Source organism: Plectropomus leopardus, chromosome 3 (genome assembly GCF_026936395.1).
Source record: "Plectropomus leopardus strain MGB_pleo_1.0 chromosome 3, ASM2693639v1, whole genome shotgun sequence".
Lineage (NCBI taxonomy): Eukaryota > Metazoa > Chordata > Actinopteri > Perciformes > Serranidae > Plectropomus > Plectropomus leopardus.
The window spans coordinates 24928863-24955426 of record NC_142178.1 but is presented as its reverse complement, the minus strand read 5'-3'; the positions used below and the strand labels follow the sequence as shown (position 1 = coordinate 24955426).

Below are 26564 nucleotides of genomic sequence, written 5' to 3'. Positions count from 1 at the left end.
AGCAGAGAGCACAAACAAATGCTTACACATGTTGCTTTAACACTTTGTTCACAACAAAAAGTAGCTAATGAGTTCAGACTCAAGGGTTTTTTTGGAGGGTTAAGATGACAACATAGGAAACAATTTATACTTAGAAAAGACATGATAGGATTGTGTGAAAGCAGGTATCTATGCCTGTAGGACGGAGTATTTGAGAGTGTGTGTGTATTTGTGTGTGCGTGTGTGTATGTGTGTACGTTGGCTATGAGCCTACCACAGCCTGTACCACTAGCCTCCCTTCTCCAGAACCTCCCTAAAATCCTCCCTGGGCCTCTAGCAATCAAATCTCCACGGTGAGCTGGAGACAGAACAGAACAGAGCAGCGAGATAGACGGAGAGTAAGACACGGGAGCGAAAGACTGAGAGAAAGAAATGAAACAGAAAATAGTGGGGGAAAAGCCTCTCAACTCCTTCTCCTCCACCTCCCCGCCCTCACACACACACAAGCCACGGAGTTCAACGCATGCATTAAGAGATGTAACATATTTATCCCCGCCTGTGTGCACACAAGTTCCCCTCACCTCACATGTGAAGTGCAGACGTGAAATCACTGTTACCTGTTGGAAAACCATTTTCTTTGCACAACAACTTTGGTAATTTGCCAGCACATTGCGTACAGTACACACACACACACACACACACACACACACACACACACACACACACACACACACTCAACAGTACATGTCGGATTAGCCAGGAAAAGAGCTGGAGTCAACTGTGAGCCCTGAACAAAATTACCATAATTATCCAGAACCATAAATAAGCCTGATGATGATGATGGTTTTAACAATAATAATAGCAATTCACCCCTGAGTGCTTTTTCAAATAACAGTGACAGCATTAGCCACACCGCCAACAGAAAAATGAAAGGCTCGGTGCCTTGAGAGCTCTTCTTCACTGCCACTGCTGATGGGGCAAATTGGCAGGCAGAGCGAGCAGACAGGGGTCCTTAAGACGGATGTAAAAATAGTAGGCTGTCGATTTGCCCATTGCGCTGGCGTGACTCCAAGGAAAACAAAATAACAGGAGTTGAGGAATAACAGGAAAAGGGAGAAGCCGTGGTGAAAGTATGCCCAAGTTCCTGTCACTTAGCGCAGGTCACACCTAATGTCACCTTCCTCTGGACGTAGGACGGGAAAGAACAGCCTCTTACAACAATGTCTCCGCCATATGGTCACATCTTAAAATACTACAGCAAAACGTTTCCTCTGACTCTCTCTTTTCACTCAAGTCAATTATGTGTGATGATCTTCTCTGCCGGTGGCAATCTCTGGGTCACCAAAGGCAACGTGGGCCCCTCCCAGCTCTCAACACCCCTGTGACCCCTGGTACTGCCACTTTACACACACACACACACACACACACACACACACGCACACAGAAGACACAATTATACTTGAACCCTTTCATAACTGCCTGGACCTTGGTGACAGCTGCTGCATTCCTGCCGTGTCAGTGTGTGTGTGTGTGTGTGTGTGTTGCTGCCCTGGCCCTGTGCTTATGTCCCCCTCATTAGCTAGTGGCGGGGTGGTGACATCCTGAGCGACTGACCCTTCAAACACACACTTCCTCTTCACACCGGCGACTTCTTCCCACCGCAGGAAACTGCCCAAAGACAAATAACCCAAAAGCACCTCTGTAAAAAAATGTGGATAATGAAATAAGGACAAACAGAGTGAAAAGAGTCATGTTCAGCTGCTTAAAAAGACATCAACTCAAATAAAAAGGAAAAACTGTGGTGGGTAAGAAAAAAATTTTTTGACCAGACTAAAATATATCCAAAAAATCTGCAAAAACAACACAAAAATTTGCAAAAATGTGGAGAGAAGGTTTCACAAATTTGTATCCAATTTTACATGTATTTGTTTTATTTTCAATATTACACATTATTATCTCAGTGCAGCGGGGGTCTAATCACACGCCACACACGGCTGAATTCACTAAATCCAATATTTAGCTGTTTTCTACTGAAAACTACAGTCATTCAAGACAAACCAAACCAACATGACAACCTTAAATTCCACACCAATCCCCTCAAAGTAACAAGTAGAGATTTCTACTCAAATTACTGCTTCATCGATTATTTTGTTGAAAGCAGTAAATAAAGGACAACGAAAGGAAGTAAATGTATTTCTTTCCTTTCATATTCACATGCCCACACAGGACTAAAGAAGTCCCTGGGAAAGACTCAGCTACACTAGATTTCACCACTCAGCCCTCTGATAAGAGCAGAGCAGATGGCTTTGCATTTCTATCGTTCCTCAACACACACACACACACAAAACGCACAGCACGCAGCCCTGCCAGACATTCGATAAAGAAAGCCTTCTGACTTCCATGATAGTGTCTCCTGTACGTTCTGTATCCTCCCCATTATTCAGGCATTCACCACGGTGGTGAGGCAGCCGTCTCCTCAGGAAAAAACAGGAAACAGCTGACATAGAACCCGTGAATGACGCTCACATGATGCTTATTGATCGCTGGTTGCCCCGGGTCTCGCACACAGAGTTAGGGTCGGTGCTTACCCATAACGCTGGTCCTGCAGGGCATTACTGCGCGGCTACAAAGGTTACTGTCTGACCTGGGACACACATGATCATGGCTATGTGCGGGGCTTTTTTTTTTTGTTGGCAAGATCATGTATGTGCAGAAAAAAAGATAAAAGAATTGAATTTTACAGAAAGGCTTTTATAGGAAGAGATGGTAAAACGTAGGTGTCTGCATGAGGATTTGTATTAACGGATTTCCTCAACAATCTGGCACAAAACAATACAAAAAAATAATGGAATGAAAATCATGGTTATTGATTTTTATCCACTTAAACACACTGTAGACTTTGGATGCAACTAAAAATATTTGTTAAATGGCACAATAGGGAAACAAATTACATTAATGCATTTTTACATCTCAGTAAAAAATGAATGCTTTGTGATGCAAGCAAACAGATTTAAGAAAGTCAGTCGAAAAAAGTGAAAAGTAAAAATGTTGCGGACGTCATATCTCCCTGGTTGGTGCCTGGGTAAACATAGTGGGGACCACAGCATGAATGGGACCTTGTACATCCTCCTACTCCGTCAAAGATGGGTTCTTAATAACACACACAGACAGACATACAGTAAATATACAAGTAACTGCAGCAGCCACCTTCCCACTCAATCTTAGTCTCCCATTCCTGAGCTCTCTCTTGCAGAAATAATGCTGCCTTCAGGAAACACACATCATTGTTGCATATGCACAAAGACAAAGAGAGAGGTGCCCGCTGATTGACGCCACAATGGCCTTTCTCAGCACTGCTTATGTCATGATCTGGACCCTCTAGAAAGGCCAGTAGCTTTGCAGTAATTGTATAAACAGTGTAGGAGACAACCACAGCTTTACAGTAAGGGACAGGTGCTGTCTATATGGAGGGAAGTAAACCTTTAATCAGGCTGAAGCAGGCACTTTCTGTTATTGAGGAAACATTCTGACACATGTCCTTGCGTCTTATTATAAGTGGTAGCCATTACACCCAAAATTGCTCTTTATTACACAGGTTCAGTCTCAAGAGCCCTTTCAACAAAGACAGTATTTGCCGAATTAAATAATGTGATTTAGCATGTGGAGGACTGGTGGTGGAGGTAGAGTTTTAGGTAGAAAAGATAGTCGAGAAGAAGAGAAAGCAAAAATGGGGTGAGGGGGGTGAGGTGTGGGGAATAAGAAGAGGAAGGAAAAGCGAGTGAGAGAAGAGGAAGGAGAAGAAGAAGAAGAGGCAGTGAGAGACAGAGACGTAGTAGAAGAAGAAAAAGAAAAAGTAGTAATGGGGGAAGTGGTGCGTGTCTTTTCTGCAAATCTCCTCTTTCACCTCTGCTCTCCTCCAGCTCTCCAGCCAAGGCCAGCCAAGAGACACTTCACCTCGCACCCACACACACATGGAGCCTGAGCCAACACACAGAAACACACACACACACACACTCAGAGGGAGAGGACACACACCCACCAAACAGCACATGCTCTCTCTCTCTCTCTCTTTTTCTCTCTCTCTCACGCATACAAACACACACAACTGGCATATGAGTATTTAGCCACCCACTCAGAAAAATAAATGGCAAAAGCACAGACACAAACGCCTTAACACACACATACATAAACTTCAGTGTCAGCGCGCACACGCACGCACACTTGACACCAGATACATGTACGTATAGGCATCCATATGCTCTGTGTGCAACGACCCATCAAAGACAGACATGGAAATAATAACAGTCGAGTGTAACAACACACACACACACACTCTCTCTCACTGACTGTGGATAATTCTACACATATGCATCAAATCACTGCCTCCCTGTTCCACACAATGGCAAGAAGCAATGCATATGCACCACACATGCAACATGCAACACGCCTGTACCCCACTGTGTAAAGCAATGTGCGCGCGCGCGCGCACACACACACACACACACACACCACTGTAAGTGTATCAGTGTGTTAATAGGCAGATTAGCGCGTTCTGTGATCTGCACTGGAGAGGATAATATCAACCTCATTTCTTCAGTCAGACAAAACAAAGCAGAGCATGTTATTCCACTAATATGTCTGTCATCATGTCCTGAGCTAACAGCATTCAGAGGTTTAACACACACAGACGGGACTATGGGCTGCACTGCATTAACCAAGCATGTGGAATAAGGGAAAAATCAAACTGTTTTATTGTGAAATTGATCTAAACAAAAAGTTTAAATATGGAACAAGATATGAAAACACACGAAAATATTAAATACGGATGAAAATGGAGGAACTGAAGCAAGATTTTAGAAAATTCTGAGGTATTCAGGTCAGTTTTTTCTATAGAGCTAACATATTTACATGATATATCCAAACAATTTGATTATTTGATTTTAAAAAAACAGGCATTTTTATCAAGGTGGGGAAAATTAAAAGTACTGTGAGATATATATATATATGTACATATATATCATGATTTTAATCTAATCCCTTAAAGATTTTTCATTTAATATTAATAAAGTTCTTAAATTTGCAAATGCATGATACAAGAAAAGAGGAAATTTTATTTTTATTCTTTTTAATTTAGAAAGTGGCATATGAATTTTGAAAAATGCAAAATCTTACAATTTTAAGAAAATGTTATGGCCTATTATGATTATTTCTATTATTATGATCTAAATTCTGCATTTATTTCTAAATTATAATTCCCTGTTATAAATCCCTCTTTTTTTTATTGTGTGGTTATCAGAGTCTCCGTGTGAGATGCAGCAGGCAGCACTGAGAGCAGACAGAAGCAAGCTGTAATGCCACTGTACCTCTTCCAGGTCTCGGCCCATAGTCGACCTGTCGCACTTCAAAGGAAGCCGCGTTACAGCACCCTTGCAAAAAGAAAAGGAAGATGCTATTTTAGAGATAGTTTTAGATTGAAGACATGCACTGATTTATTCTCTCTCTCTCTCTCTCTCTCTCTCGCTCTCTCTCTCTCTCTCTCTCTCTCCGGGCTGTGCTTTAAGCCTGGGTGGCAGCACCAGATCCTCAGGTGGAGGTTAAGGCACATTTTTACGAGCTTTTCAAATCCTTTACTTGTTTCTCCTCCGTCTTGAAGCGGAGCAGAAAAAAAATATTTAGTAAATAAAAAACGACGCGGCCTACGGCTGCTACATTGTGGAGAAATTATCCCTGATGAACCAATTAGGCTGGTAGTATCACTTAACTCCGGGGGTTTTAACTTGCAAGGGTCGATATTCATAGTCACGCATGTACAGCAGCGGGTCAATTAAGGCTCCAAATATTATCACTCCGTAATGCCTGGGAAATAATTCAACTCCTAATTAATGGGGTTTTTTTTCTAGCCATAAAAACAATTATGAAAGTTCCCGCTCACGGTGTTTTGTAAAATGTGCACCGATTTCTAAACATTAAGAAGCTGAGAAAATAGGCAGTATTTATCGAATCCATTTCATTGATTTAATTTAAATTGCATGCTGTACGTGTTGTTTCCTGTTGACACGCGTGGATTATGAAGGTTGTGAATCTCCTGCTTTGTGGCATAGAGGGGAAAAAAGTTTCTTCAAAGATTAAAAGCCTATTAAGGCCTCTTATGAAATGTGTAAATTATTCGCTTTTAGTCGTGCCCTAATCGTCTCTGTTTTTAATTTCGTTCGTTTAGAGAAACACGAAATAATAAAAAACGATTGCATGTAGATTGGTTATCAATATCCAATCTTAACACTCTAATATTAATAAAACACAAGAAAAAAATATTTAATTCACCCTTTTTTCATTTGTATATCAATTTTATAACAGCATCACCTTTAGCCAAATATTCTTGAGGGAAATGATTTATTTCCTTGAAAACATCTTAGTGAATATGGAAATAAATTTATTTATTAATTCTGGACTAATTCACAATTAAACCCGAAATATAAAATACATAAAAATATCTTGAATGCATGAATTAATCGAAATGGAAATCAATAAATTCATAGGGGACATTCGTTCTCAAATTGGCTTCTATTTTGTTTGAGTAATTTTCTTTACGCTGACAGATAAACAGGTGCTGCTTTTATGGCTTGATTGTGTTAGAAAACACCATAAAGCAAAGGGGGAGAAAAAAACCCATCACATCTCATGATTTATAATTTGAACATTAAAATATGTTTTTACTTTGATCGGTCACTGATGTTTATGCACCGAGATGATCAAACACCTGCTGTAAACCAGGAGTATTTTTGTTGTTACAACCGTGGCAGGGAAATGTCTACATTCATGTTAAAGTGCAGTTTTTTTTTTTCTAATTTCTAAAGTCTTGCCCTGTGTGTGTCTTTGCGTCTGTGTGTGTGTGTTTTACAAGGTTGTCCAAAGTGGTACCAAATGTTTGGGCTTGGTGATGCTCCTCACCACAGCCGCGTGTGCCCTGCACGCACTGCGTAGAGCTGCCTCGCGTCTCCATCGATCACATGGAAATATAATTTGGCCTAACAACAGTAAAATACCACATCCCTCGTGTCACCTAGTTGATCTTTAAGGGAGAGAGGGGTAGATTTTGAAACACGAGCCCATAACGCATTTCTCTCCTCCAACACCCCAGGGTGCGCGAGCCTCGGCAAACACAAAGTCATTATCGGTTAGATTCCAAGAAGGCGAGTCTGTCAAGGAACAGGCTTCCTTCGGAGAATTTATGTCATGCCTACTAAACATGGGAAGATGTCTTCTAAGTGGTGCGAGGAAGGATAAATAACAGCGAGTCCCACAGCTGATTATATTGAAACAACGGTGCGCATTTGTAAAAAGGATTGGGGATGCAAACGTGGGGTCCCAGCAGATGCTGAGCGCAGGGGCCCATCCACCTGCTCCACACCGGGAGAGGAGGAGAGCAGCGCTCTGCTCTCTGTAGAAAACCAGCTCTTCCAATACACTGTTCAATAGTTTGCTTGATTCTTTAGGATAAATTAGGGAAAATGTGATGCTGCATGATGCAGGCTACAAAAAAAAGTGCAGGGATGCAATTCATTTCGCTCAGAATATATGAGCTTTGGTTTAGTGTGAAATGCAGAAAGGGGGAGTTATTTCAATAAGGAATACAACACAATAAAGAAATGTTGTATTCCACAAGTTACATGTTGATGTTTTAGTCTCAACACACCACTTTCACCGTCACGATTAGACCTCTGGAATTTATTTTTTATAAAAATATAACGAAACTATAAATACCGTCAAGGTGACAGAATAAGTTTCTCATCATTTACAACGCAGACCCGCGGCTGTTGCGCAAGAACCGCTGTGCGTAACAGCATGTGCATGGTACGGAGAACCTGCAGGTCCCGCTATGATTAACTGCAACCTAACAACCATCCTCTATCTTTACTGTCTCCCCCTCACACACACGAGCGCGAACGGACGCACACACACACACACACACACACACACACACACACACACACAAACAAACTCACGCGCTTACACCAAACTCCTCTTGCCTCTCCTTACCTGACATTTATCCCACGGAACCACAAAATCCCTTAAAAATAACTCTCTTGCTCTAACTTAAGACGATTTTTTAAAACTAAACAAGAGAGCAATTCAGTGTAAAATCCACGATAACAGGCGAGAAATGTCGGGAGGAAATGTGCACTTCGCTCAGCCGGTGTAGGCTCTCCGTTATCAGCATTACTTTTCCACGCGAGCCTGTGCTCATTCACGGCTCCTCTGCTGCTCTGTAGCCGCGCGAGGGGCTTCCTGCCTCGGCCACATGAAGTCAATTAGCCGGTCCCAGAGGGGAGCCCCTTCCCGAGTCTTTATCGGCACTGAGGTTACCAAAACACTGCCGTTGCTTGCTTTTAAACTCCACACCGCTCATAGACCAATTAAGGAGACTTAAGCATGTATGTAACGAATCCGGACAAGGGATAATCCATCAAATTGTGAAAATAATGAGTTATCTGATATAGTGCAAATTTTGCATTAAAATGTGTTTTTACAAATACATGAAATATGCTGTTTTTTAAGTTGTTTTATAGAGCAGGGTGAAATAAAAAGAAACACACACACACACACACACACAGAGGTGAATGAAAACACTTTGAGGCATGGTGTGTGTAACACAACAACATGAAGACACACACACAACATCAAATCTCATATTGTCCAAAAGTGTGGAAAAAGTTGCAAAAAAGTATGCAAGGATGCCTAATTTAAAAACAAAACATGGCCCACAAACCTCCCCCTATACCCTATAGAATACACACACACACACACACACACATAACTACTGACACACAAATACACACACACTTTTTCACACAAATACTGGTAAGAACCAAACCAGCAAATGTCTGAACAAACACCAAGAGACAAAATACGAAAGTTTGGTCCTTGGCTGGAATAGCAGAGAGAGTGAAGGAGAGAGGAGGCAGAGATGGAGAGGATGAGGGAGGTGAGGCTGAGCTGACGTACCTGCTGGGACATTCTGTAGAGGAGGTTGCTGTCAGTGCTCTGCTGCTGCCATGTCCCCATGAAGCCCGGCTGCTCAGCACTAGGCGGTCTGGTGCTGAACTGCATGGAGCTTTCGCCTGCTCCCTCAGCGCTGCTGCTAACGATGCTAATGCCACCCAGACCACTTCTGCTGCTGCTGCTGCTGCTGCTACTGTGGCTACTGGAGGGGATGCTCGTGCAAACGCCAGCTGTGCCGGTGGGTCCGTTAGCCTTAGCTGGAGGTGGCCTGGGCGGCTCTGGGTCTGTGCTGGGCTCTTGTGGGACTGTGTCGCACTCACTGCCTCTCACATCCAACTCTGCCTCCTTGGACTTAGACAGAGAGAGGGAGAGACAGAGAGGGAGGGCAAGGAGGGATGTGGGAGTGTGAAGGAGGAGAGAAGAAAAAAAAAAGTCAGTGAAGGTGGGTTCTTTTGGGGTCGTGTTGCCTTTTTTTCTCTTTCCTCTGTCTCGCTCTGGTCGTGCTTCTAGAGGAGGATAGCAGCAAGAGAGGAGTTGAGGGAGTGTGTGTGAGGTTTCTTGGCAGCTCTGGTGGCGGAGGAGTGTGTGTGGAGTTAATTCTCAAGAAAAGAGAGAAAAAAGAAGGCTAAATTTCCTCAGGGGCCTCGTCTTGGACAGGGCAAGATGAGCGGAGCACTGGAGGTGAGGAAGGATGAGAAGAAGGATGGAGGTGGGGGGGTGATGCGAAGGGGAGCAAGAATGGAGTGAAAGAAAAAACAAAGGGGGGGGGGGTGTTATGGGAATTAGTAGGGGTGCATGATGTTACCCGTGGCCTCAGTTTTTGCTTTCATCCATGTGTCAGTCATTTTGGACATGGACACAAACGCACACAATGAAACACATTCACCTGAATGCACACATTCATATAGTGCACTGATGTAAAAGAAACTGCAAAAGAGCCAAAAAGTTGAGCAACCTGGAAGCTGCCATGCAACACTGAACACATGCACGCAGGAGGATAAAAAGAAAAAGTGTAATCTATGTAATTTATGTTTTTCTAATTAAATAAGAGTGAAAGAAATAAAAAAATATATACTACATTGTCAACCAAAAGGAGCAAACAAACAACTAAATGTGAAACATAAATAATCATTTTAACACAAAACGTGTTCAGAAAAGTAAAAAATAAATAAAAATATTTTTTAAAGTCCCATAAAAGGAGTCTTTTAAGGCAAACAGCTGAGCCAATAAAATGCATGAATGTCTCTTACCATCAATTCTGTGCCTGTCCCAGCAAAGTGAAGATGAGGTGTGGGAGTGAGCCACCAGCTATCCAGCTCTCCCTCTCCTCCCGTTCCTCTCTCTCTCCCTTATTCTCTCTCTTTGAGATTGTGTCCCTCTCTCGACGTCCGCTCCGTGCCGCCTGTCCTCTCTCTTTTCCTCTCTCTCTCTGCTCCTCTCTCTCTCTCTCTGACTCCTCTGTACTCCGCTGCAGCCGCTGAGGAACTGAACTGAGCGCCTGAGCCTGTTTGTATGCGTGTGTGTGTGCGTGTGTGTGCGAGAGCATGTGAGAGCAAGCGAGCATGTGTGTGTGCCGGGCCGGTGCAGGCTCAACTGAGTCAACTGTGCCGCTCCACTCTGAGATGCTCAATGACATCGCGCTGCACGCTCCCTCACACACACATACACACACACACACACACACCCCTCCTTCCTCTTGCTAAAGGGGGAGGAAGGTGGGGGCAGAACAGGAGAAGGCAGGGGGAGCGTTTGTCCCCCTGCCTTATTACCATTGGCGCTGCGAGTGGCCAGCGCGTCTCAGAGCAACTTAGTTCCCCTGTGGGACCATCCTGCCACACACACACACACACACACACACACACGCACGCAAACTGCACAGTGCTCAGCAAAAGTGTTTTTTACCTTGCAAAAAACATCATGAAGAAAAGCATCACGATTGCTCTCAAGAATTTCTTTCTTTGTTTAAAAAATTGAAAATGCAGAGTATTGCTGAACAGAAATGCTCTTCAATCTGAGCTGAAAATGGCTCTATTTGTAGGGCAGCGATCAAAACATAAAACAAACAAGCAAAAACAAACAAAAAATATCAATAGACTTGTTATATCCCTAAAAAAATCTGCTGCCTTTGTTTGATTTTCTCCCACTCTAATGAAAGACTAATGGAACGCAGGCAATCTGCCACCAGCATGCATACGAACACACACACACTTGCGTGCATGCGCGTGCGCGCGCGCACACACACACACACACACACACACACACACACACACACAGAGGAAACCCCCCCGCGGAGGCTCTCAGATTTTAATTAAGAAAAAAATGAGGAAGAGGTTCCATTTTAGCCAAATTGGTCCCCACAGCAGCAAAGGTAAGGGAATAAAATGAGGGATGGAGGAGTAAAGGGAGGCAGACACAGAGAAAAAGACACACAGGAGGATAAAACCACCAAAAAAAAGAGGAAGGAGATCTATTCTTCCTTTGACACAGCATAGGACACGTCTCAAACAATGAAGACATCCCCCCCACACACCACCTCTTCCTCCTCCTCTCCTTCCTCTCTTCCCTTTAAATCTCCCATCTCCTCTTCTCCACCCCGGTCTTTTCACCCCACCGTCATTAGAGAAATGACAGACCAGGTGCCTCAGTCCGCAGCGAGAGGGAGATGTCACTGTGATCTTTCCGGTGAACAAAAGGGAGAGGGACACAGAGAGAACTTTCTCTCCCCGGCTACATTAAATGGCTTCTGATATATAAAGTCACTTCAAATTTGGTGGTAAATTGCTGCAGACAGGTGCTTGGTCATCTGTTAAAAGCATTTTGTACGGTGCACTAATGGCAGTATACTGTTAACCTTTGCTGAGATTATCACACCAGTCGTTACAGTTATGTACAAGGGATTTCTGCTGGAATGGAGAAAAGTATACGGTGTGTGTCTTACCTACTACTTTGAAAAATTGTGTCTTTTGTCTCAAGCTCAATTTACATCTCTCTCCCTGCCTACATCTTATTCTTCAGCTTTTGTCTCCTGTGATGATTTTTTTTCCCACTTCTAGGTCTCTTTATCTGTCTGCTACTACACCCTCTCCCTCCCTTTCTATTCTTTTCCTCATTTTTCTTTTGCATAGTGGCCTGCGTCAGGAGCCACATGCAGCCTTATCATAAAAGGCGTAATGTGTCACCTCCTGTCCACATACAGCACGCTTCACTCTTAACTTATTGAAAAGGTAATGCACAAGGCTTGGGCTAATTATATTAAGTGACAATTTAGCAGCGGATGTGCCTTTTTGCTTCCCAGCTCATGCTTCTCTTCCTCTTTCTCTCTCTCGCCTGTAAATGTGCGAGTCTGTGGGCTTTTTTTCCGAGTGGCACTCAATGTTTCAAGTCAAGCTGGTGGCTCAGCTTCTGACCTGGCTGGTTAATGGCTGTTATTTGTGGGAGGGAGGAGTGGACTCTGCCAATATTGCTCACTCTCCCTTTTTTTCTCCCCCTTCTCCCCTCCTCCCCTTGCCTCCACTGATGGTAATGGCCGTGATGACAGAGGAAACGAGAAAGAGACACAGAAGTAAAAATACAAAGATGGGGGGAATTTAAGAGGGAAGCAAGGGAGAAAGACGGAAATCGAAAGATGAAAAATGCTGGGAAGCAGGAAGAGGGGAAGAGAAAAGGATGCAGGAGATTCGCAGGCTCCTTTATTAAAACTATTATTGTGCAGGACTTGAGAATTCCCCCTGGGGCAGGGGTCCGTGTCGAAGCCCATATAATTAACTAGAGGCTCAGCTACGGATCAATTACCAGACAAGCAAGTGATAGCCGAATCAATGGAAGATCATCAGGCTCGTTATCAGTGTTGCAACTCATTAGAGGAAAAGTGAGGTAGAGAAAGAGGGAAAGAAAAAAGGGGGTGGGTGGGGGTGTGAGGCGGAGGGGGGAGAGGACAGGGTTGGTGGCAATGTGTGAGCCCCAGAGGCTGATGGGTGTGGGTTGGATTCCGGTGTGGGACGTGTGGTAGTCCTCCTGAGCTGCCACTGACCGGTGACAGGGGGAGCCCTGTATGACAGAGTGCAGCCTGCTCTGTGGCAACAGTCACTGAAGCTTGTATGGATCAATATGAGTGTTAGTTACCTCCCTGAAATGCTAATGCAGGATGCCATTAGTCCATGCCTTTGTAGAGAATAGACATTTTGTAAGAGATTTCAATTTTAATTGAGTTGATTTGATTATGTGATTGACATATGCACAAATGTTCAAATATTCACTAGACAAAGATAAAATAAAGATTTTTCTATAAGAGTGAAAGAAAGTGTTAATATGTCTGCAGCAAGCATGCAGCATGATCCAACTCTAAGGTGTCCTCCTTGCTGTTGTTATGTGTATGTTTTTTTTTAAACAAATTTTAATGCTTTATAGAATCTTCTGAAATGACTACCACACCATTCTTTCTGAAGCTAGTACTTAAAAAATAATTTTGTAATAAGTTAAATAATATATTTTTAAAAAATCATTTTTAAGTAAATCCTTCCTCCCCTCCTTGCTCCATGCCTCCCTTCCTTAGTTTGATCTTTCCTTGATAATGCATCACCTTGAGTAAATGTTAAGTTTGATAATGGTGGATTTATGCCAGCATAGAGTAATCAGAGTATTAACATCTTGTGAGTCAGTAGGGATGTAAATCACAAATTTCATCATGACATGATTTGATATTGATTGTTTGGGTAACGATATGATATATGCTGATTTCACAAAAGTCTCCCACAATATGATTTCTATTAGATGCAATTCAGCAACCTGAGATCGCTATGAGTAGATTCCAGTAAATATCCTCATTGTCCTTTTCTCGGCTGCTTACTGTTATCTGCCTGCCGCAAGCACTGTGTGAATTTTTAGCAAAAAGGTGCGCTTGGACAGAAATTGTGACACAGATGTGCCATTGGAATTTCAACATAAAGACTTATCTTAAAAATGCTGATATGTATCGGTGTTTTCCCTTTGCAACGATCATTATGGATCGTTGATAATTAAGTCGATATATATCGATCCAGATTAATGTATCGCTACATGCCTATAAGTAAGGTCATTTTTTAGCAACACTTTGGTGGAAATGGTAGTTATCAATTTCTTCTTATAGGTGTCTAGTTATTTCTTTTTCTGTTTGTGTTCTCCTTTGTTTACAATTTTGGTATTTTTTAGACTTTTTAGATAGAACTTGTTTTAGCATTTAATTATACATTACATTCACGTCTGTGTAGAGTTTGACAGCACGTACTCTTAACTCTATAAATAATATCATGTACCGCAGCAAATAATAATATAATACATTGATTTTTCTGTAATTGGTGTAAATGGATGTAATGTGCTTTTAGATACGTAAACAAACAAAAAGGGATGCATAAAATAGTTTACAAAGTGATTTGATGTAAAATATTGATAAACGAAAGCCTGCAGACCATGTCAGGTAAAAGAGATTGAAAGAAGCAAAAGTAAGACTGAAAACATTCTTGACCCCATGTTGCACTCTTTGTCTTTTGCCTGTAAGCTCCAAGTGTGTTTCATAAGGCCCCCTACATCACTAAGCCATCAAACCTCTCAGCGCTGCCTGTTTGTTTCCCAAACATTGACATCTAATGGGTCAAATAGCCCCAAAATTGGAGGCGACAGCACTGAGTTGTTAGACCAGTCTCAAGAGAACCAATTTGAAGCTCTCAAGTCCAGGGCAGCAAAGTATCTCGCTTATCATTTTAAAATGACATTTTATGCAAAGGTCTGACAAAAAAAGTGACAGTGAAACAGATGCAGAGGTCATCAGAAATGTTGGTAATTAAGATGCTCGTCCTCTGCGTTATTTGTCTGTGTTTTCTCTTCTTCTTTTTATAGGGGGATTATTTTTTTCATGGAATGAAATCACAGCTGAGCAAAACTCAACTAAAATTGGCCTTTTACACACAAAAACAAGGGCAAATGGAAGGACAGACGCAGAGAGTCAGAGAGAGAGAGAGAGAGAGGAACAACATAATTTGTGCAGTGATGGTGATTATGTGCCGCCGAAACAAAAGATTAAGGCCAGTAGAAAAAAGGTCGATGAGTGTCTCCTTTCTGAGGAGGATGCTTCTGCGTGAGAACACTGGTTCACTCCGGGCGGCTACGTAAAAGAAACATTGAGGGTTCATTCGGTCAGATGTTCTGTAATCCAAACTTTTTTTTCCAGAGTTTTTTTTTCTGTCCAGTTGAGGTCAAATTATTTAACATAAACACACCAAAACAATACTAATCATGGTTTAACACTGGTGTAATGTGAGTGCAGCCTTTGTACAGTATGGTAGACACACGCACATGGCTGACGGCTTGTACTATCAGTGACCTGGTTTACGGTCATACAAGGATGCTCACACACACTCAAAATGGGCAGTGTGTGTGTGCATGTGACAAGGAATGGTGTGTTGATCAGATGGCACAGGGATAGAACTGTCACTGTTCTGCTACCACTAAAGGGCCACAAGACATCATATGACACAGACAGGAACAGCCCTCCGTTTGTGATAACGGGTGAGAGAGACACTGAGAAAGACGTAGAGAGACACAGTCGAGGGCACCCAAAGGTCTGAGAGGAACGATACAGAGCCACATGATTGTCTGTGTCACTGATCATCGTAATCTGGCCTTCACTAATAAGTGCACCTTTGTGAAAAAACAAGGGGGGAAAAACCATCTTTGAGTATTGCGAGTGACACACAAATTTGAACTGCATTTGTGGTAACGTGGAATAGCAAAAGGTTAATGGCTGAGGGCACAATCTGCTAATGCCTATTTGGCATTTTATGACCTAATGACACATGTTATGTATAAAGTGCTCCACGTGCTAGTTTTGTTTTTCCTGAGAAGGGAAGACTCCACTTTTGAGGTCAGGAGATAAAACTACAATTTCATTTGCGGCATCAACACAGACACCGGCGCACATGAGGAGACACACACACACACACACACACACACACACACACACACACAACCAGTACACATGTGCACCTCTGACCCTGCAGGCACCGAGCTGACCAGACTATTCTTCTTCTCAGCAAATTACAGCAACCTGTCGACCTTCCTTACTTTACCTTTCTGCACTCCACTTTCACCCCTCTATAAACACACACACACACACACACACACACACACACACACACACACACGCCTATAGGTTATCACAATAACACAACAGGCTCTCTATTACCCCCAAAATAAAGTGTATCATATTGAAAGTACATCATCCCATTACTAATGCTGCAACTGATTATTACATACATTATTGGAAATATGGTTTGCTTTATAACATTTCAGAAAATGGTGAAAGTTCCATAAAAAGTCCAGAGCTAGAGGTTTTGTCTGACCAACAGTCCAAAACCCCAAAATGTTCATTTTACTATTATACAAGAAGGAGAAGACCAGCACATATTCACATTTGAGAAGCTGGAAACATTAAACATTTTGTAGCCTCTTGTAAGTCCCCATGAAAAAAAGTCTGTAAATTAAAAGTCCATTCTGTAGGGTTTTGGGGCATCTATTGCACTTTGTGCTACCTCGCACAAAGTGACTGTGTGAAGGTGAAGCTACAGTAAAGGTGCATTAGGGAAAGGGTTACAGTGAGTCAAGAGGTTGCAGAGATATTGTCCTGATAGAGGAAGACATAGAAAGAGAAAAAGAGTTTCATCACTTGCCTATTAACTGGCTGGTTTCAGGACATTTCACAGATGTGTGTATCGGGGCACCCTGAGCCCATCTCTCTGCCTTTTCTCCCTCGTATTTCCTCCTCTAACTCCAGTCATCCACACTCACACTTGGATAATTCTCTTCTAATCATCTCTAGCTCCTTCTCCTCCTCCACTCTCATTTACTCTCCTCATGTCTTCCTCCCCTTCGACTCTCTTTCTTCTCACCTCATCAGACAGGCCTCCACCTCACCCCTCCGCTGCCTCCATCCCCTCGCTCCTGTCCTCTCTCACTGACCCGTGCTCCCCCCCAGTCACAGGGCGTTGTGTCTCTACCTGCCAGGCTCCCTGACAGCCCCACGTCCCCCCTCACCCCCTGAGAGGAGACCGCCTGCCCATCCGGAACGCTGCTGTGGCAACCCTGCCAGCGCCCCCATTGTACAGCCCCCCGCACCACCACCAACCCAATCTCCACCGAACCCAGCTCTGAGAGTTTGACAAAGTCCTTCTCTTCCCTTTGCTAACTTCCCATCTCTCCGTCTCTCATTATTCTGTTTTTACTCTTCTTCTCTCACGGCCCTCAGATTCTTTTCCCTTCTGACCTCACTAATACGTCTTTACTTCTTTTAGCTTTCTGCTCCTTTTGACACTCACTGAAACACTTTCTCCTCTCACAGAGGCCCAGATAAAACAGAGTTTAATGTCAGTGGTTATAACAGTGACCTTCATAAGTGTTTGCTGGAGGATTGCTGTTTGTTGTGGTGGGACAAAATACTGACAGGAAATACTGCTCAAGAAAAAGTATGATTAAATTACTTTAGGGTGCAAAAAGCAGATGATGTTTTCTGGTAATAATTATATTTACAAATGTTAGTATTGTATATTATATTGTTCATCCCTATCAACTGATTATGAAGCCTAATTTTACTTATTTCTCTCACCTAGGGGCATGGATTATGTTCAGAAGCTTTTTTTTTTTGAGAGAGAAAGAGAGAATGATGAACTGTACTCAAGGCGTTATCTCTGGGTCTGAGAAGTGTAGCCAGTACTGAAGCACTTTTAAACTGCATTCTTTTTAATGGCCAGCAGGGGTGTTTCCACTGGTTGCTAAAAGGAGTCTGATTGCATACAAGTCTATGAGAAAATGATTTATTACCTCAGGAAACATTTTCATAATGATTTAATGGTCTCAGTCACTAGACCAGAAATTTTGGCAGAAAACAAAATATGTAACATTTTACAGACCTGTTTGGTGTCAATATTTTTGTCATTAACAACATTTCCTTATCATGTCAATAGAAAAGTAAATCAGCTGGCATTACATTTCTTTAACAACACATTTACTGTTTCTGTAATTCCTAAGAGAAAGGGTTGTGTTGGCTTAAGTAATGTCCTTTGATGTTGCATAGAAAATACATTTCTTTTGAATGAAAACAATGGACAGACAGCAGCTATGTAATAGCGGCTGGTATTATAGAATTTAATGCTGAGCCTAAAAAGAGAGTCCGACAAAAATTCAAGCAACCAGAGAAAATAATTCTGACCACATCCAAGATTGTGAGTATGATAAACAAGCTACAAAAAGGTGGGGTTTATGTCCTTTCTGTCGTTAAATCTCTTGTATTGGACCAGTTCGTGACCATGTTTTGTTTCGATGAAGGTGTTTCATGCTTCGCTTTTTTACGAGAGAAAAGGCGTCAAGGATGTGGACTCTTTTCTCCTGATAGTATTTCGAGGAAACGTTCCCAACAGGATGAATCTTTTTCTAAAACCAGATGTTGGAAAAGGGGGAGTCGTCTTATGGTCAGGGTCATCTTATATTTGGTCCAGTACGGGATGTGTTATAACTAATTTATGTCGATTTGAGACAAAATCCCACCAAACAGGGATTAATCAGCCTAATGCGTATGTCTGGGTATGACTGTGTGTCCAAATGTTCCGAGAGAGGTCATCAGTAACCAGCTGTGCATCTGCTAAGTGGTGAGGTAGTGAAGTAATGGGAATCACACGTTAGCCTTTGTGAGTAACAGGGAAGTCCACGACTGCTTTTGATACAAAAAATAAAATTAAATGACCTCACAAAAGTTGAGAGGCGGTCCAGAAGAGCTGTGTACCATCTGAATCCTCCCGAAAACAAATGCGGAGCTGAGAGGGAGGTGGGAACAAAAAGACATGTGGGTTACATTAGCCAGGGGAGTCTTTTATTTATGGCACACACATGACAAGGAGCATAACCGCTAACAACACGACAAACACACAAACACTTGTGACTCTCCTCGGCCAAACAAAACTCCCAAATAAATGTCACACAAATCATCCTGTGGTAGTAAAACCACTTTGCAAACAAGCAACAAAGTTTTGGTTTCAAAGTTTCAATTCTCACTCACAGCACATCCATCTTCTCTTACTTCATCTGCTTTTTAACTGTAAGTATGAAAAGGAGAAAGGTGGAAGTGCGGCTTCAGAGGTGATATATTTTTTTATTTTCTGAAGTTCTGCATGCACCAAACAATTGGCACATTAAAAAGTCATTTTAGCTTCTCTTCCAGTGAACCCATGGAGAGGTTATAATGCCCATCGCAGCACCCTCCCCTCCACTGAAGTCTTCAACAGCCCAGGCAAAAATCAGCTTAGTAAATGCAGAAAGCAGAAAAAAAATATGAAAAAACGATTATTATTCCACCATCAGGTTTCAATTACAAGGAAAAGGGGGGGTTAAGTGAACATCAAGTCATATTAAAGTATATAGGAGGCCATTGGCACTGGGAGACTTTGTTGAAAGCTCTCATGTATTAACACACATTCTTACACGTGGCCAAGTTACATTATTTGATTATTATAACCGTAGCCACAGGTTTGGCGTGCAGGCTTTGAGTTCCCGCTCTCGCCTAAGAACCACTTCCACGCAGAACAAGAACCTATTAGTCTGAAAACAGTGATGAGAGAGAGAGAAGAAATGTCTACATCTGGCATGCACAGAGGCCAGAAACCCAGCTGTGTGTGTATGTGTGTTTGTGTGTAAGCCATGGGCATCTATTTCATCTTGCGTGTCTGCGTCGCATTGCTTTCAAACACAAGACAGATTTAATGACAGAACGGACGTGAGGCTCCGTGTAATGAAGCTGCATTGTTAACATTTTGAATTTCAAAAAAAGTGGCTGCTGTTGATTATTGTCCTATCACTCATAAATCACGTCATGCTCCTTTAATTCTTGTCTGTTTCAGAGCGTTTATCTTCACTGTCTGCCTGTCTTTCTCTTGCAGTCAATCTCTCTCACTTTGTCCTCACACACCACCACACCGGATTCTGTCACCTGTCTCTGCTTGTTCTATCACTCCCTGAGAGGCAGTGGGATGGCCGCCGCATTCCCAGAGGCAAGACATAAAGGGCCGTGAATGGATGGATGGATGGCGAGGGGGACGAAACCAACGACTAAATTATTAAGTGACACTCCGCTTCGCTTTGAGACACACAGACACACTGGAAAGGCGAGCGGGTAAACGCATTAGAACAGTTAGCCCCCTGAATGCACCCGACAACTCGACTACACGCTAATTCACGTCAAAGTCATCAAACCAAGCCCGAGGCTCTTAAAATTTTTACGCTATCGCTTGAAGGGACGTCGTGGAGCCTGGGAGGCTTTCTGAGAGTGAGTGGCCCTGTCATCGCAGCCATCGCTGCCGATAAATAAGTAAATATGGGAGTGGAGTGGCTAAGCAGCGTTGCCACAGAGTTGACAGCACCTATCCACTGTGAGTTTGTGCCCCTGTGTGAACATCAGCAAGGAGGTATTCGTACCGGTGCATGTTGGTGTGTTTGTGTGTGTGTGTGTGTGTGTGTGTCCCTGCCTCTTACAAGCTCCAGGGGGGCTTTGTTCTTGCCACCATCTCCCCGGCTAGAATGTGCCAAAGTGGGGCTTCATTCACTTAAGTTCCACCTGGCCTTGATATCTTGTAGACGAGGCTGGAGCACACTGGGACACTGGGCTAATTTGGTACATAAGAGGACAGGATGATGGGCCATTTGGCCACCATGGACCAAGGCTCTATGTTAAGGTCTAACGGGTAGAGGAACACATTCAGTTCTTCGTTTGTGGGGTTGCTGCTGATTTACCATCCCTATTCGTTGTACCAAGTTCATTTTTCGAGTGTAAAATTCCTTTCATAAACAAATAAGCTGCAAAACATGGGATATTGAGCATACATTCATTGCAGAAAGTGAAGAAACACAGATCTTCGAGGTGCAGATGCAACCACATTTTGAGAGTTTCTAGCTTTAGTAGCCTACTGTGCTGTATTTCCAAGCGAAAAAGTGAGATATTGGATTTGCTTGTTGAAAAGTTGGCGTTTCATATCAGTGAGGCCCCAACGGGGTAACGCCAGGCCTCCAGGAAAGCCATTTAGCCTTATGGCAAATTCTTTCCAGGGGCCTCTTGCAGTATTGCCCATAGACCCCCGCTGTAAAAGACGCGTCTGTAAAACTGTTGTCAAGACACTGCTAACTGCAAACAAGGTCAATCACTACTCTTTCTATTCTGAATTTTTGATCTATGATGATTTTATATTTATAAAACTTTCCACGAGCCGAGGAAAGGGATTTAAAAATCAGTGACATCATCGCAATGTAAAGTCTGTCAGGCAAGTGGGAACTTGCAGATGAGGCCGAGAGCAACACTACTGTGCATAGTCAGTTTGCCACATACCACAGAAGTAAACCCGGAAGCTAGAAAACTTTTTCGTTGTATGCGCCAGGCAAGCAACTCCAACATGCAAGCAACAGGCGTTATCTTTGGTCCGCAGTCTCTGTATTATTTAAGTAACACCGATGGGGTAGCAGTATTCATCAGGGAGAGAGAGAAGGACATCATGTGCTCCATATAAGATTAGTTGCTTACTTAGCTAATTAAATATTAGCAGCAGTTGCAAATTAAATTTTGTCATGATATAATTAGTTAAAATTGGATGGTACAAACTTATGTAAGTACATTATATTCAGTTTTACAAGAGGAAAACATGGTTGGAATTTGATGTTAGAATATGGAAAATTGTTGTTTTTTTTTTAAAAAAAAAAAAAAATTTTGGCATATATTCCTTAATTGATGCAGTGAGCCTTTAAGTCCAATTAGCAGAAGGCTAAATATTTTTTTTTCCCCATCTTTGAAACTCTTTACTCATACTGAAACATATTTTATTTAATTTATTGTCAGACTCTGTTTTATACTCTCTTTTTTGGTAAGTTCGTCTTCATTTTTTTGGATGGCTTTGCAGTGAAGGCAGCTGTTGTCATTACCCTGTGGAGGTCTGTCAGGGCCATCAGGGCCTTCTCTGCTGGCCCTTTCAAAGTCAAAATCATAATTTGTTTTTCAGAATTAAACAGACAATTGCCTGAAATGTGTCTGTATGTAATCCTTGCTCAGTGTGCTACTTATCCACAAAACAAATGTTTTTTGTTTCTCTTATGGGTGTGTGCTAGGATTTCCTATGTCACTTCAATGCATCACAACTCCTCAGACCGGCTCTGGTGGTAGTGCCATGGATGTATTGTAGGGTACTGCTGAGTGCCAGCCTTTTGCTGGAGCTCAGAGGCTCAGACCTGCAAATTGATTACAACTTTGAGTGACAGTATTATCAACCAATCAGGCGTTGATGTACAGTGACAGAACGCCCCGGGGGTCCCGCAATGTATCGCGAGCCGTTGGTGTCGTCATCAGCTTTGAGCTTGACTTACCGGGCTTTAACGTTAGCAAACAAACCCCGTACATATTGATGGGGAAACACAATGGCTGCTGCATTTAAAGCTGCTACCGACCTTGTTGCCCATCTACTTGAAGTTCCTACACCTAAACTGGATGGACTTACTTAGGCAAGCGAAAGTTTTGTGCGGCATTTCACCTGGAGCAACTATGACCGCTGTGAGTGGCTAACAGCTAGCACTGAGCGGAACGAGCTAAGTTGCTGGTCATGTTTACTGTTTGACACCACCGAGGGGACGTGGACTACCTCTGGTTTTAGCGGCTTGAACAGCTTCACCGAGGCCGCTATCAAACATCAGAAGGTTATCTAAGCGTTATCTCATGGCAGTGGTTCATTTGAAGACTATTGGTGGGTCCAGAGTGGATTTAAAGCTGGATGGAGCAGCGGAGACGTGAGACAAGTCTGTACAACGAGAGTTAAAAAAACGCCACAGTTTACAACGGCTTATTGGTTGTGTATTTTTTTGAGGACAGCATCTTTCAGCGGACACGAGGAAGGGAAGGAGTCGCTGAATCGAGGTAATTACTCGGAATTACTAACTTTGCTAATAGACTTGCGACAGGACCTTGTCACCGGCAAAGTTTTCACTAGGACATCAGGAAAAGTTTAAATGACCACCAAGTAAAATCACCAACTTTGTGGCAGTTATGGATATTGAGACCACCGACTTCAGCAATGCTGCTCAGCTGTCACATGTCCTCAGGTATGTCTCCGAAACAGGTGTGAACGAGAGATTTTTAAAGCTCGAGGGTGTTACGGATAAACAGAGCTGCACACAGCAGTGATCGTCATCCTTACACAAGTTAAGAATCGTTTTGAAGATCGCAAGAGGCTGCTGTTTGTTGCATTGCTTGATTTGCAACTGTTCCCACAATTCAAGCAGACATTTCCCGAGTCAGAGCTCAGGAGCCTGAATAAGAGCTACGGAGCACAGTTTGACCTTCCCAGACTCAGAGCTGAACTCAAAGTGATGGATAACATGGCAAACTTTCAGTGATCTACTGACATTTCTGAGGAGCACGGGGCTTGCAGACATTATGTCACCCACATGCTTGATCGTAACAATCGTAGTGTCCACAGCCTCAGTTGAGCGATCTTTCTCGGCTCTCAAACGCATCAAAACACATGCGAGGAATACAACTGGACAAACACGACTGTCGGCACTGGCTCCTGTCTCCACAGAGAAGGAGCTGCTCGTTCATCTAAAGCAGGAAGCACAACAGCATGAGGAGGTCATTGAACGTTTCATCAGAAAGGATCGAAGGATGGATTTAATTTACAAGTGATGGGTGAGTGCTACTTTTTGCTTCAAAGTTATTGCATTGCTGTGGTTTATACAACATTGTGCATTGTTAAGGTTGTGTATGATAAGTACTGTTGGGTGTAACTTACACATTTAATTTTTCTTATTGAACTGAAGGCCGTGCAGTGATAATATTATGGTAATATTTATTGTATGCAAGCGTTTTTTCCCAGGCCATACTGTGTTAGTGTGCTGGGTGATTGGAGACATGTAGGATGATCTGGTGGTGGTGGTGCAATTGCTGCTAGTGCTGTTGCTGTTGTTTAAGATCAGTTTTCATGTTGGTGTTGATGCAGTGGTGCAGATAGCCTGATGATGTGTTTTGTATGTGGCATTGTCGGCAGTCACATGAAGGGGTGTGCACGTTGGGGGTGGGGGTCATTACTGCTGGCCCTGACTGAAACCCCACAGTATGCTACTGTCATTACTGTAATAGCAATATCTTATGCGATTGTCAGTGTTGTGCATGTGTGTCTGCATCGGTAGAAGCCAATAGAAACGCCCTCTTACTCTCTGTGATTGGCCAAAGTCTCCTGTCATGGGCTACAGTAGATTTTTAAAAGCCTGATTATAATGACAGGAGCTGAAGTCTTTCTTCTTAGATCGCGTCATTGATATCTGTGAGGAAGCTCTGGTTTAGGAGAAGAAAGGTGGTTCGATCCCCGGCTCCTCATGTTGTAGTGCCTTTGGACAAGACACTGAAGCCGAAATAGCTCTCAATGGCTCTTTCAATGGTGTGTAAATGTGTGTTATTTTTTCAGCTCAGTAGCAGGTGGCACCTTGTATGGGAACCTTGGCCAACACTGTGTGACTGTATGTGTGAGTTTGGCATGTAGTGTTAAAACACTTTGAGAAGTGGGATGACTACAAAGGCGCCATGCAAGTTCATTTACATTACGGTGAAAGGTTATTATGGCATTTTTGCTCAGTGACACCAAAGACCTGCCTACCCCAGTTTAGAGGGCCAGTTCACCCCTAAATCATAAAACCAACTGCCACAGTAGTCATGTAGAGTTTCATAGTTTCATTTCCTCAGGTTATGAGATTTGCGGATCAGCGTTTTCTGCCTCCTACCCAGTATAATAGAATTGAATAAGAATTTTGCTTGATACCACAGAGAACCATCAAAAGTTTATAGAGCAACTTCTTGTTCAGTAGAAAGTAGTTCCAAACAAAAACAGCCTCCACTGTATTGGAGAAATGATGCCCTAGATAAAGGAAACCGAACGCTCTACCTTGCAATTCTACACAAACAAATATTTTAGGCATTTTTATTTTGTAATTTGGGTGAGCCTATCCTTTAAGGAATTAGATGATTTTACTTTATCCTAGTAGCAGTAGTTATCTTTCCTGAAGAGTTTTCAAGAAATTCAGTTTTAAATCGACACAAGTCCACAAAAAAAAATAAACTTAAGGGTAGAACATTCTTGAAACACATAAATTATGTCTTCTGCTTTAAGAAAAACGACATGATGCTATATCACAATACACAATATATCTTGATATTTTGAAATCTCCTTTACACTTATGTAAACTACTAAATACAAAATTATTAAACAAACTGCAATTACAATAAAGTTACTTAAATGAGCCACTGCCATATAATTTATTTAATAAAGTTAAATAAACTACTGTTATAATGAATTAAATTTAGTATTGTTATAGTAAAGTGAAATTAAGTATTGTTATAATTTAATACATATTACACATACATTTATCGATACATTGAGTGGATTTGATATATTGCCCACCCCTATATTCAACCTTCATTTGGCTATTGAAGTCTCTGCTTAACAGGCTTGTCACATTTAAATGTCCCTAAAAGCCACCACCAGCAGGCAGCAGGGCCAATCTGCTACAGTTGACCTAACAGCAAAATGCAATGGCACAGTGATACTTAAGCAACTGTAAAGAGTGTTTGTGGGGCCATAAACGTGCTCGCAGTTTGGCTGTATCTGTTTCAGTGTGTGTGTCTGTGTGTGTGTGTGTGTGTGTGTGTGTGTGTGTCTGTGTCTGTGTCTATCTGTGGGTACGCTCATTGTAAAGCCTGCTAATTGCAGTTGAGACTCCTTTAATTAACACAAAGAGAGGTCTCAGGGGTATGTATGGGCACTGTGAGTGTGTCACGAGTTTATATCTAGCCAACCTGTGGGACACAACAGCCTAATCAGAGCCTTTTAAGTTCTGCCATGCTTACACTGGAGGATTAACTGAAGACACACTTTAGTCGTGGAAAATGAGACAACCGAGGACCGCGTTGGTCTGGCTGACAAAACAAGCAAGGCATAAAAATAATTAAAAAAATTACTCTAAATGTGCTTAGAAAACTAACGCTTTGAACTAAGTACACAATAAAGCTGACAATAAGAGGTGCTGTATTTTAAGGTTGTAATGGCTTTATTTAGTTCGGGAGCCTCGCTCAGCTGTAAACAAAATGGTTGCCCTGCTGTTGTTGTTGTTTGCAGATTGATGGTTTGTGTATGGCAAAGGGCGCCACAAGAGACACGACACAGGATATGCCTCAATCTTTCTCTCTTCCCTTTGTCCACCCACCTCCGTCTTCATTTGCTCACTCGTTCCTCCTCTCTCCTTAAAAATAACTTCCTCTCTTTTTATTATTCCTGCCAATTTGGACAGCAGCCTTGGTCAAAGACAGATTACACTAAGTCGCATATCAAACCTAATCAATCTTCAGCCCCTGGAAGGCATCACTCTCCCAATGAATAATTACAGCAATCCAGTTATGAGCTGCCAGTGCCAAAATGTTGCCACCACCATCTTTTAGGATGCTGGAACCCCCGTCTGATTAACCAATGAACTTTGAGGGGGAAGTTTGT

At 42.5% G+C, this 26564-nt stretch overlaps 2 protein-coding genes across 5 annotated transcripts in view; one reads left to right on the top strand and one right to left on the bottom strand.

Annotated features, from left to right (window-relative positions):
• bnc2 (basonuclin zinc finger protein 2) overlaps window positions 1–26564 on the bottom strand; it is a 189125-nt gene that overhangs the window by 93508 nt on the left and 69053 nt on the right. Inside the window, exons 1-3 of one of the 4 annotated variants that reach the window (XM_088075936.1) lie at window positions 10230–10567; window positions 8983–9330; window positions 5343–5405 (exon numbers count right to left, since the gene is read on the bottom strand). In XM_088075936.1, coding sequence (XP_087932062.1) covers window positions 5343–5405; window positions 8983–9330; window positions 10230–10232 — 414 coding nt within the window. In that variant the 5' untranslated portion in view covers window positions 10233–10567. Of the gene's footprint in view, window positions 1–5342; window positions 5406–8982; window positions 9331–10229; window positions 10568–26564 lie in introns of those variants that run through there. The other 3 variants (XM_042484900.2, XM_042484899.2, XM_088075935.1) reach the window with 3 other exon arrangements.
• The window catches only part of cntln (centlein, centrosomal protein), a 192478-nt gene continuing 185780 nt past the window's right edge, over window positions 19867–26564 (top strand). The window contains exon 1 of the mRNA XM_088075937.1: window positions 19867–23713. The gene's annotated coding sequence lies outside the window, so the exon portion shown is untranslated. The remainder of the gene's footprint in view (window positions 23714–26564) is intronic.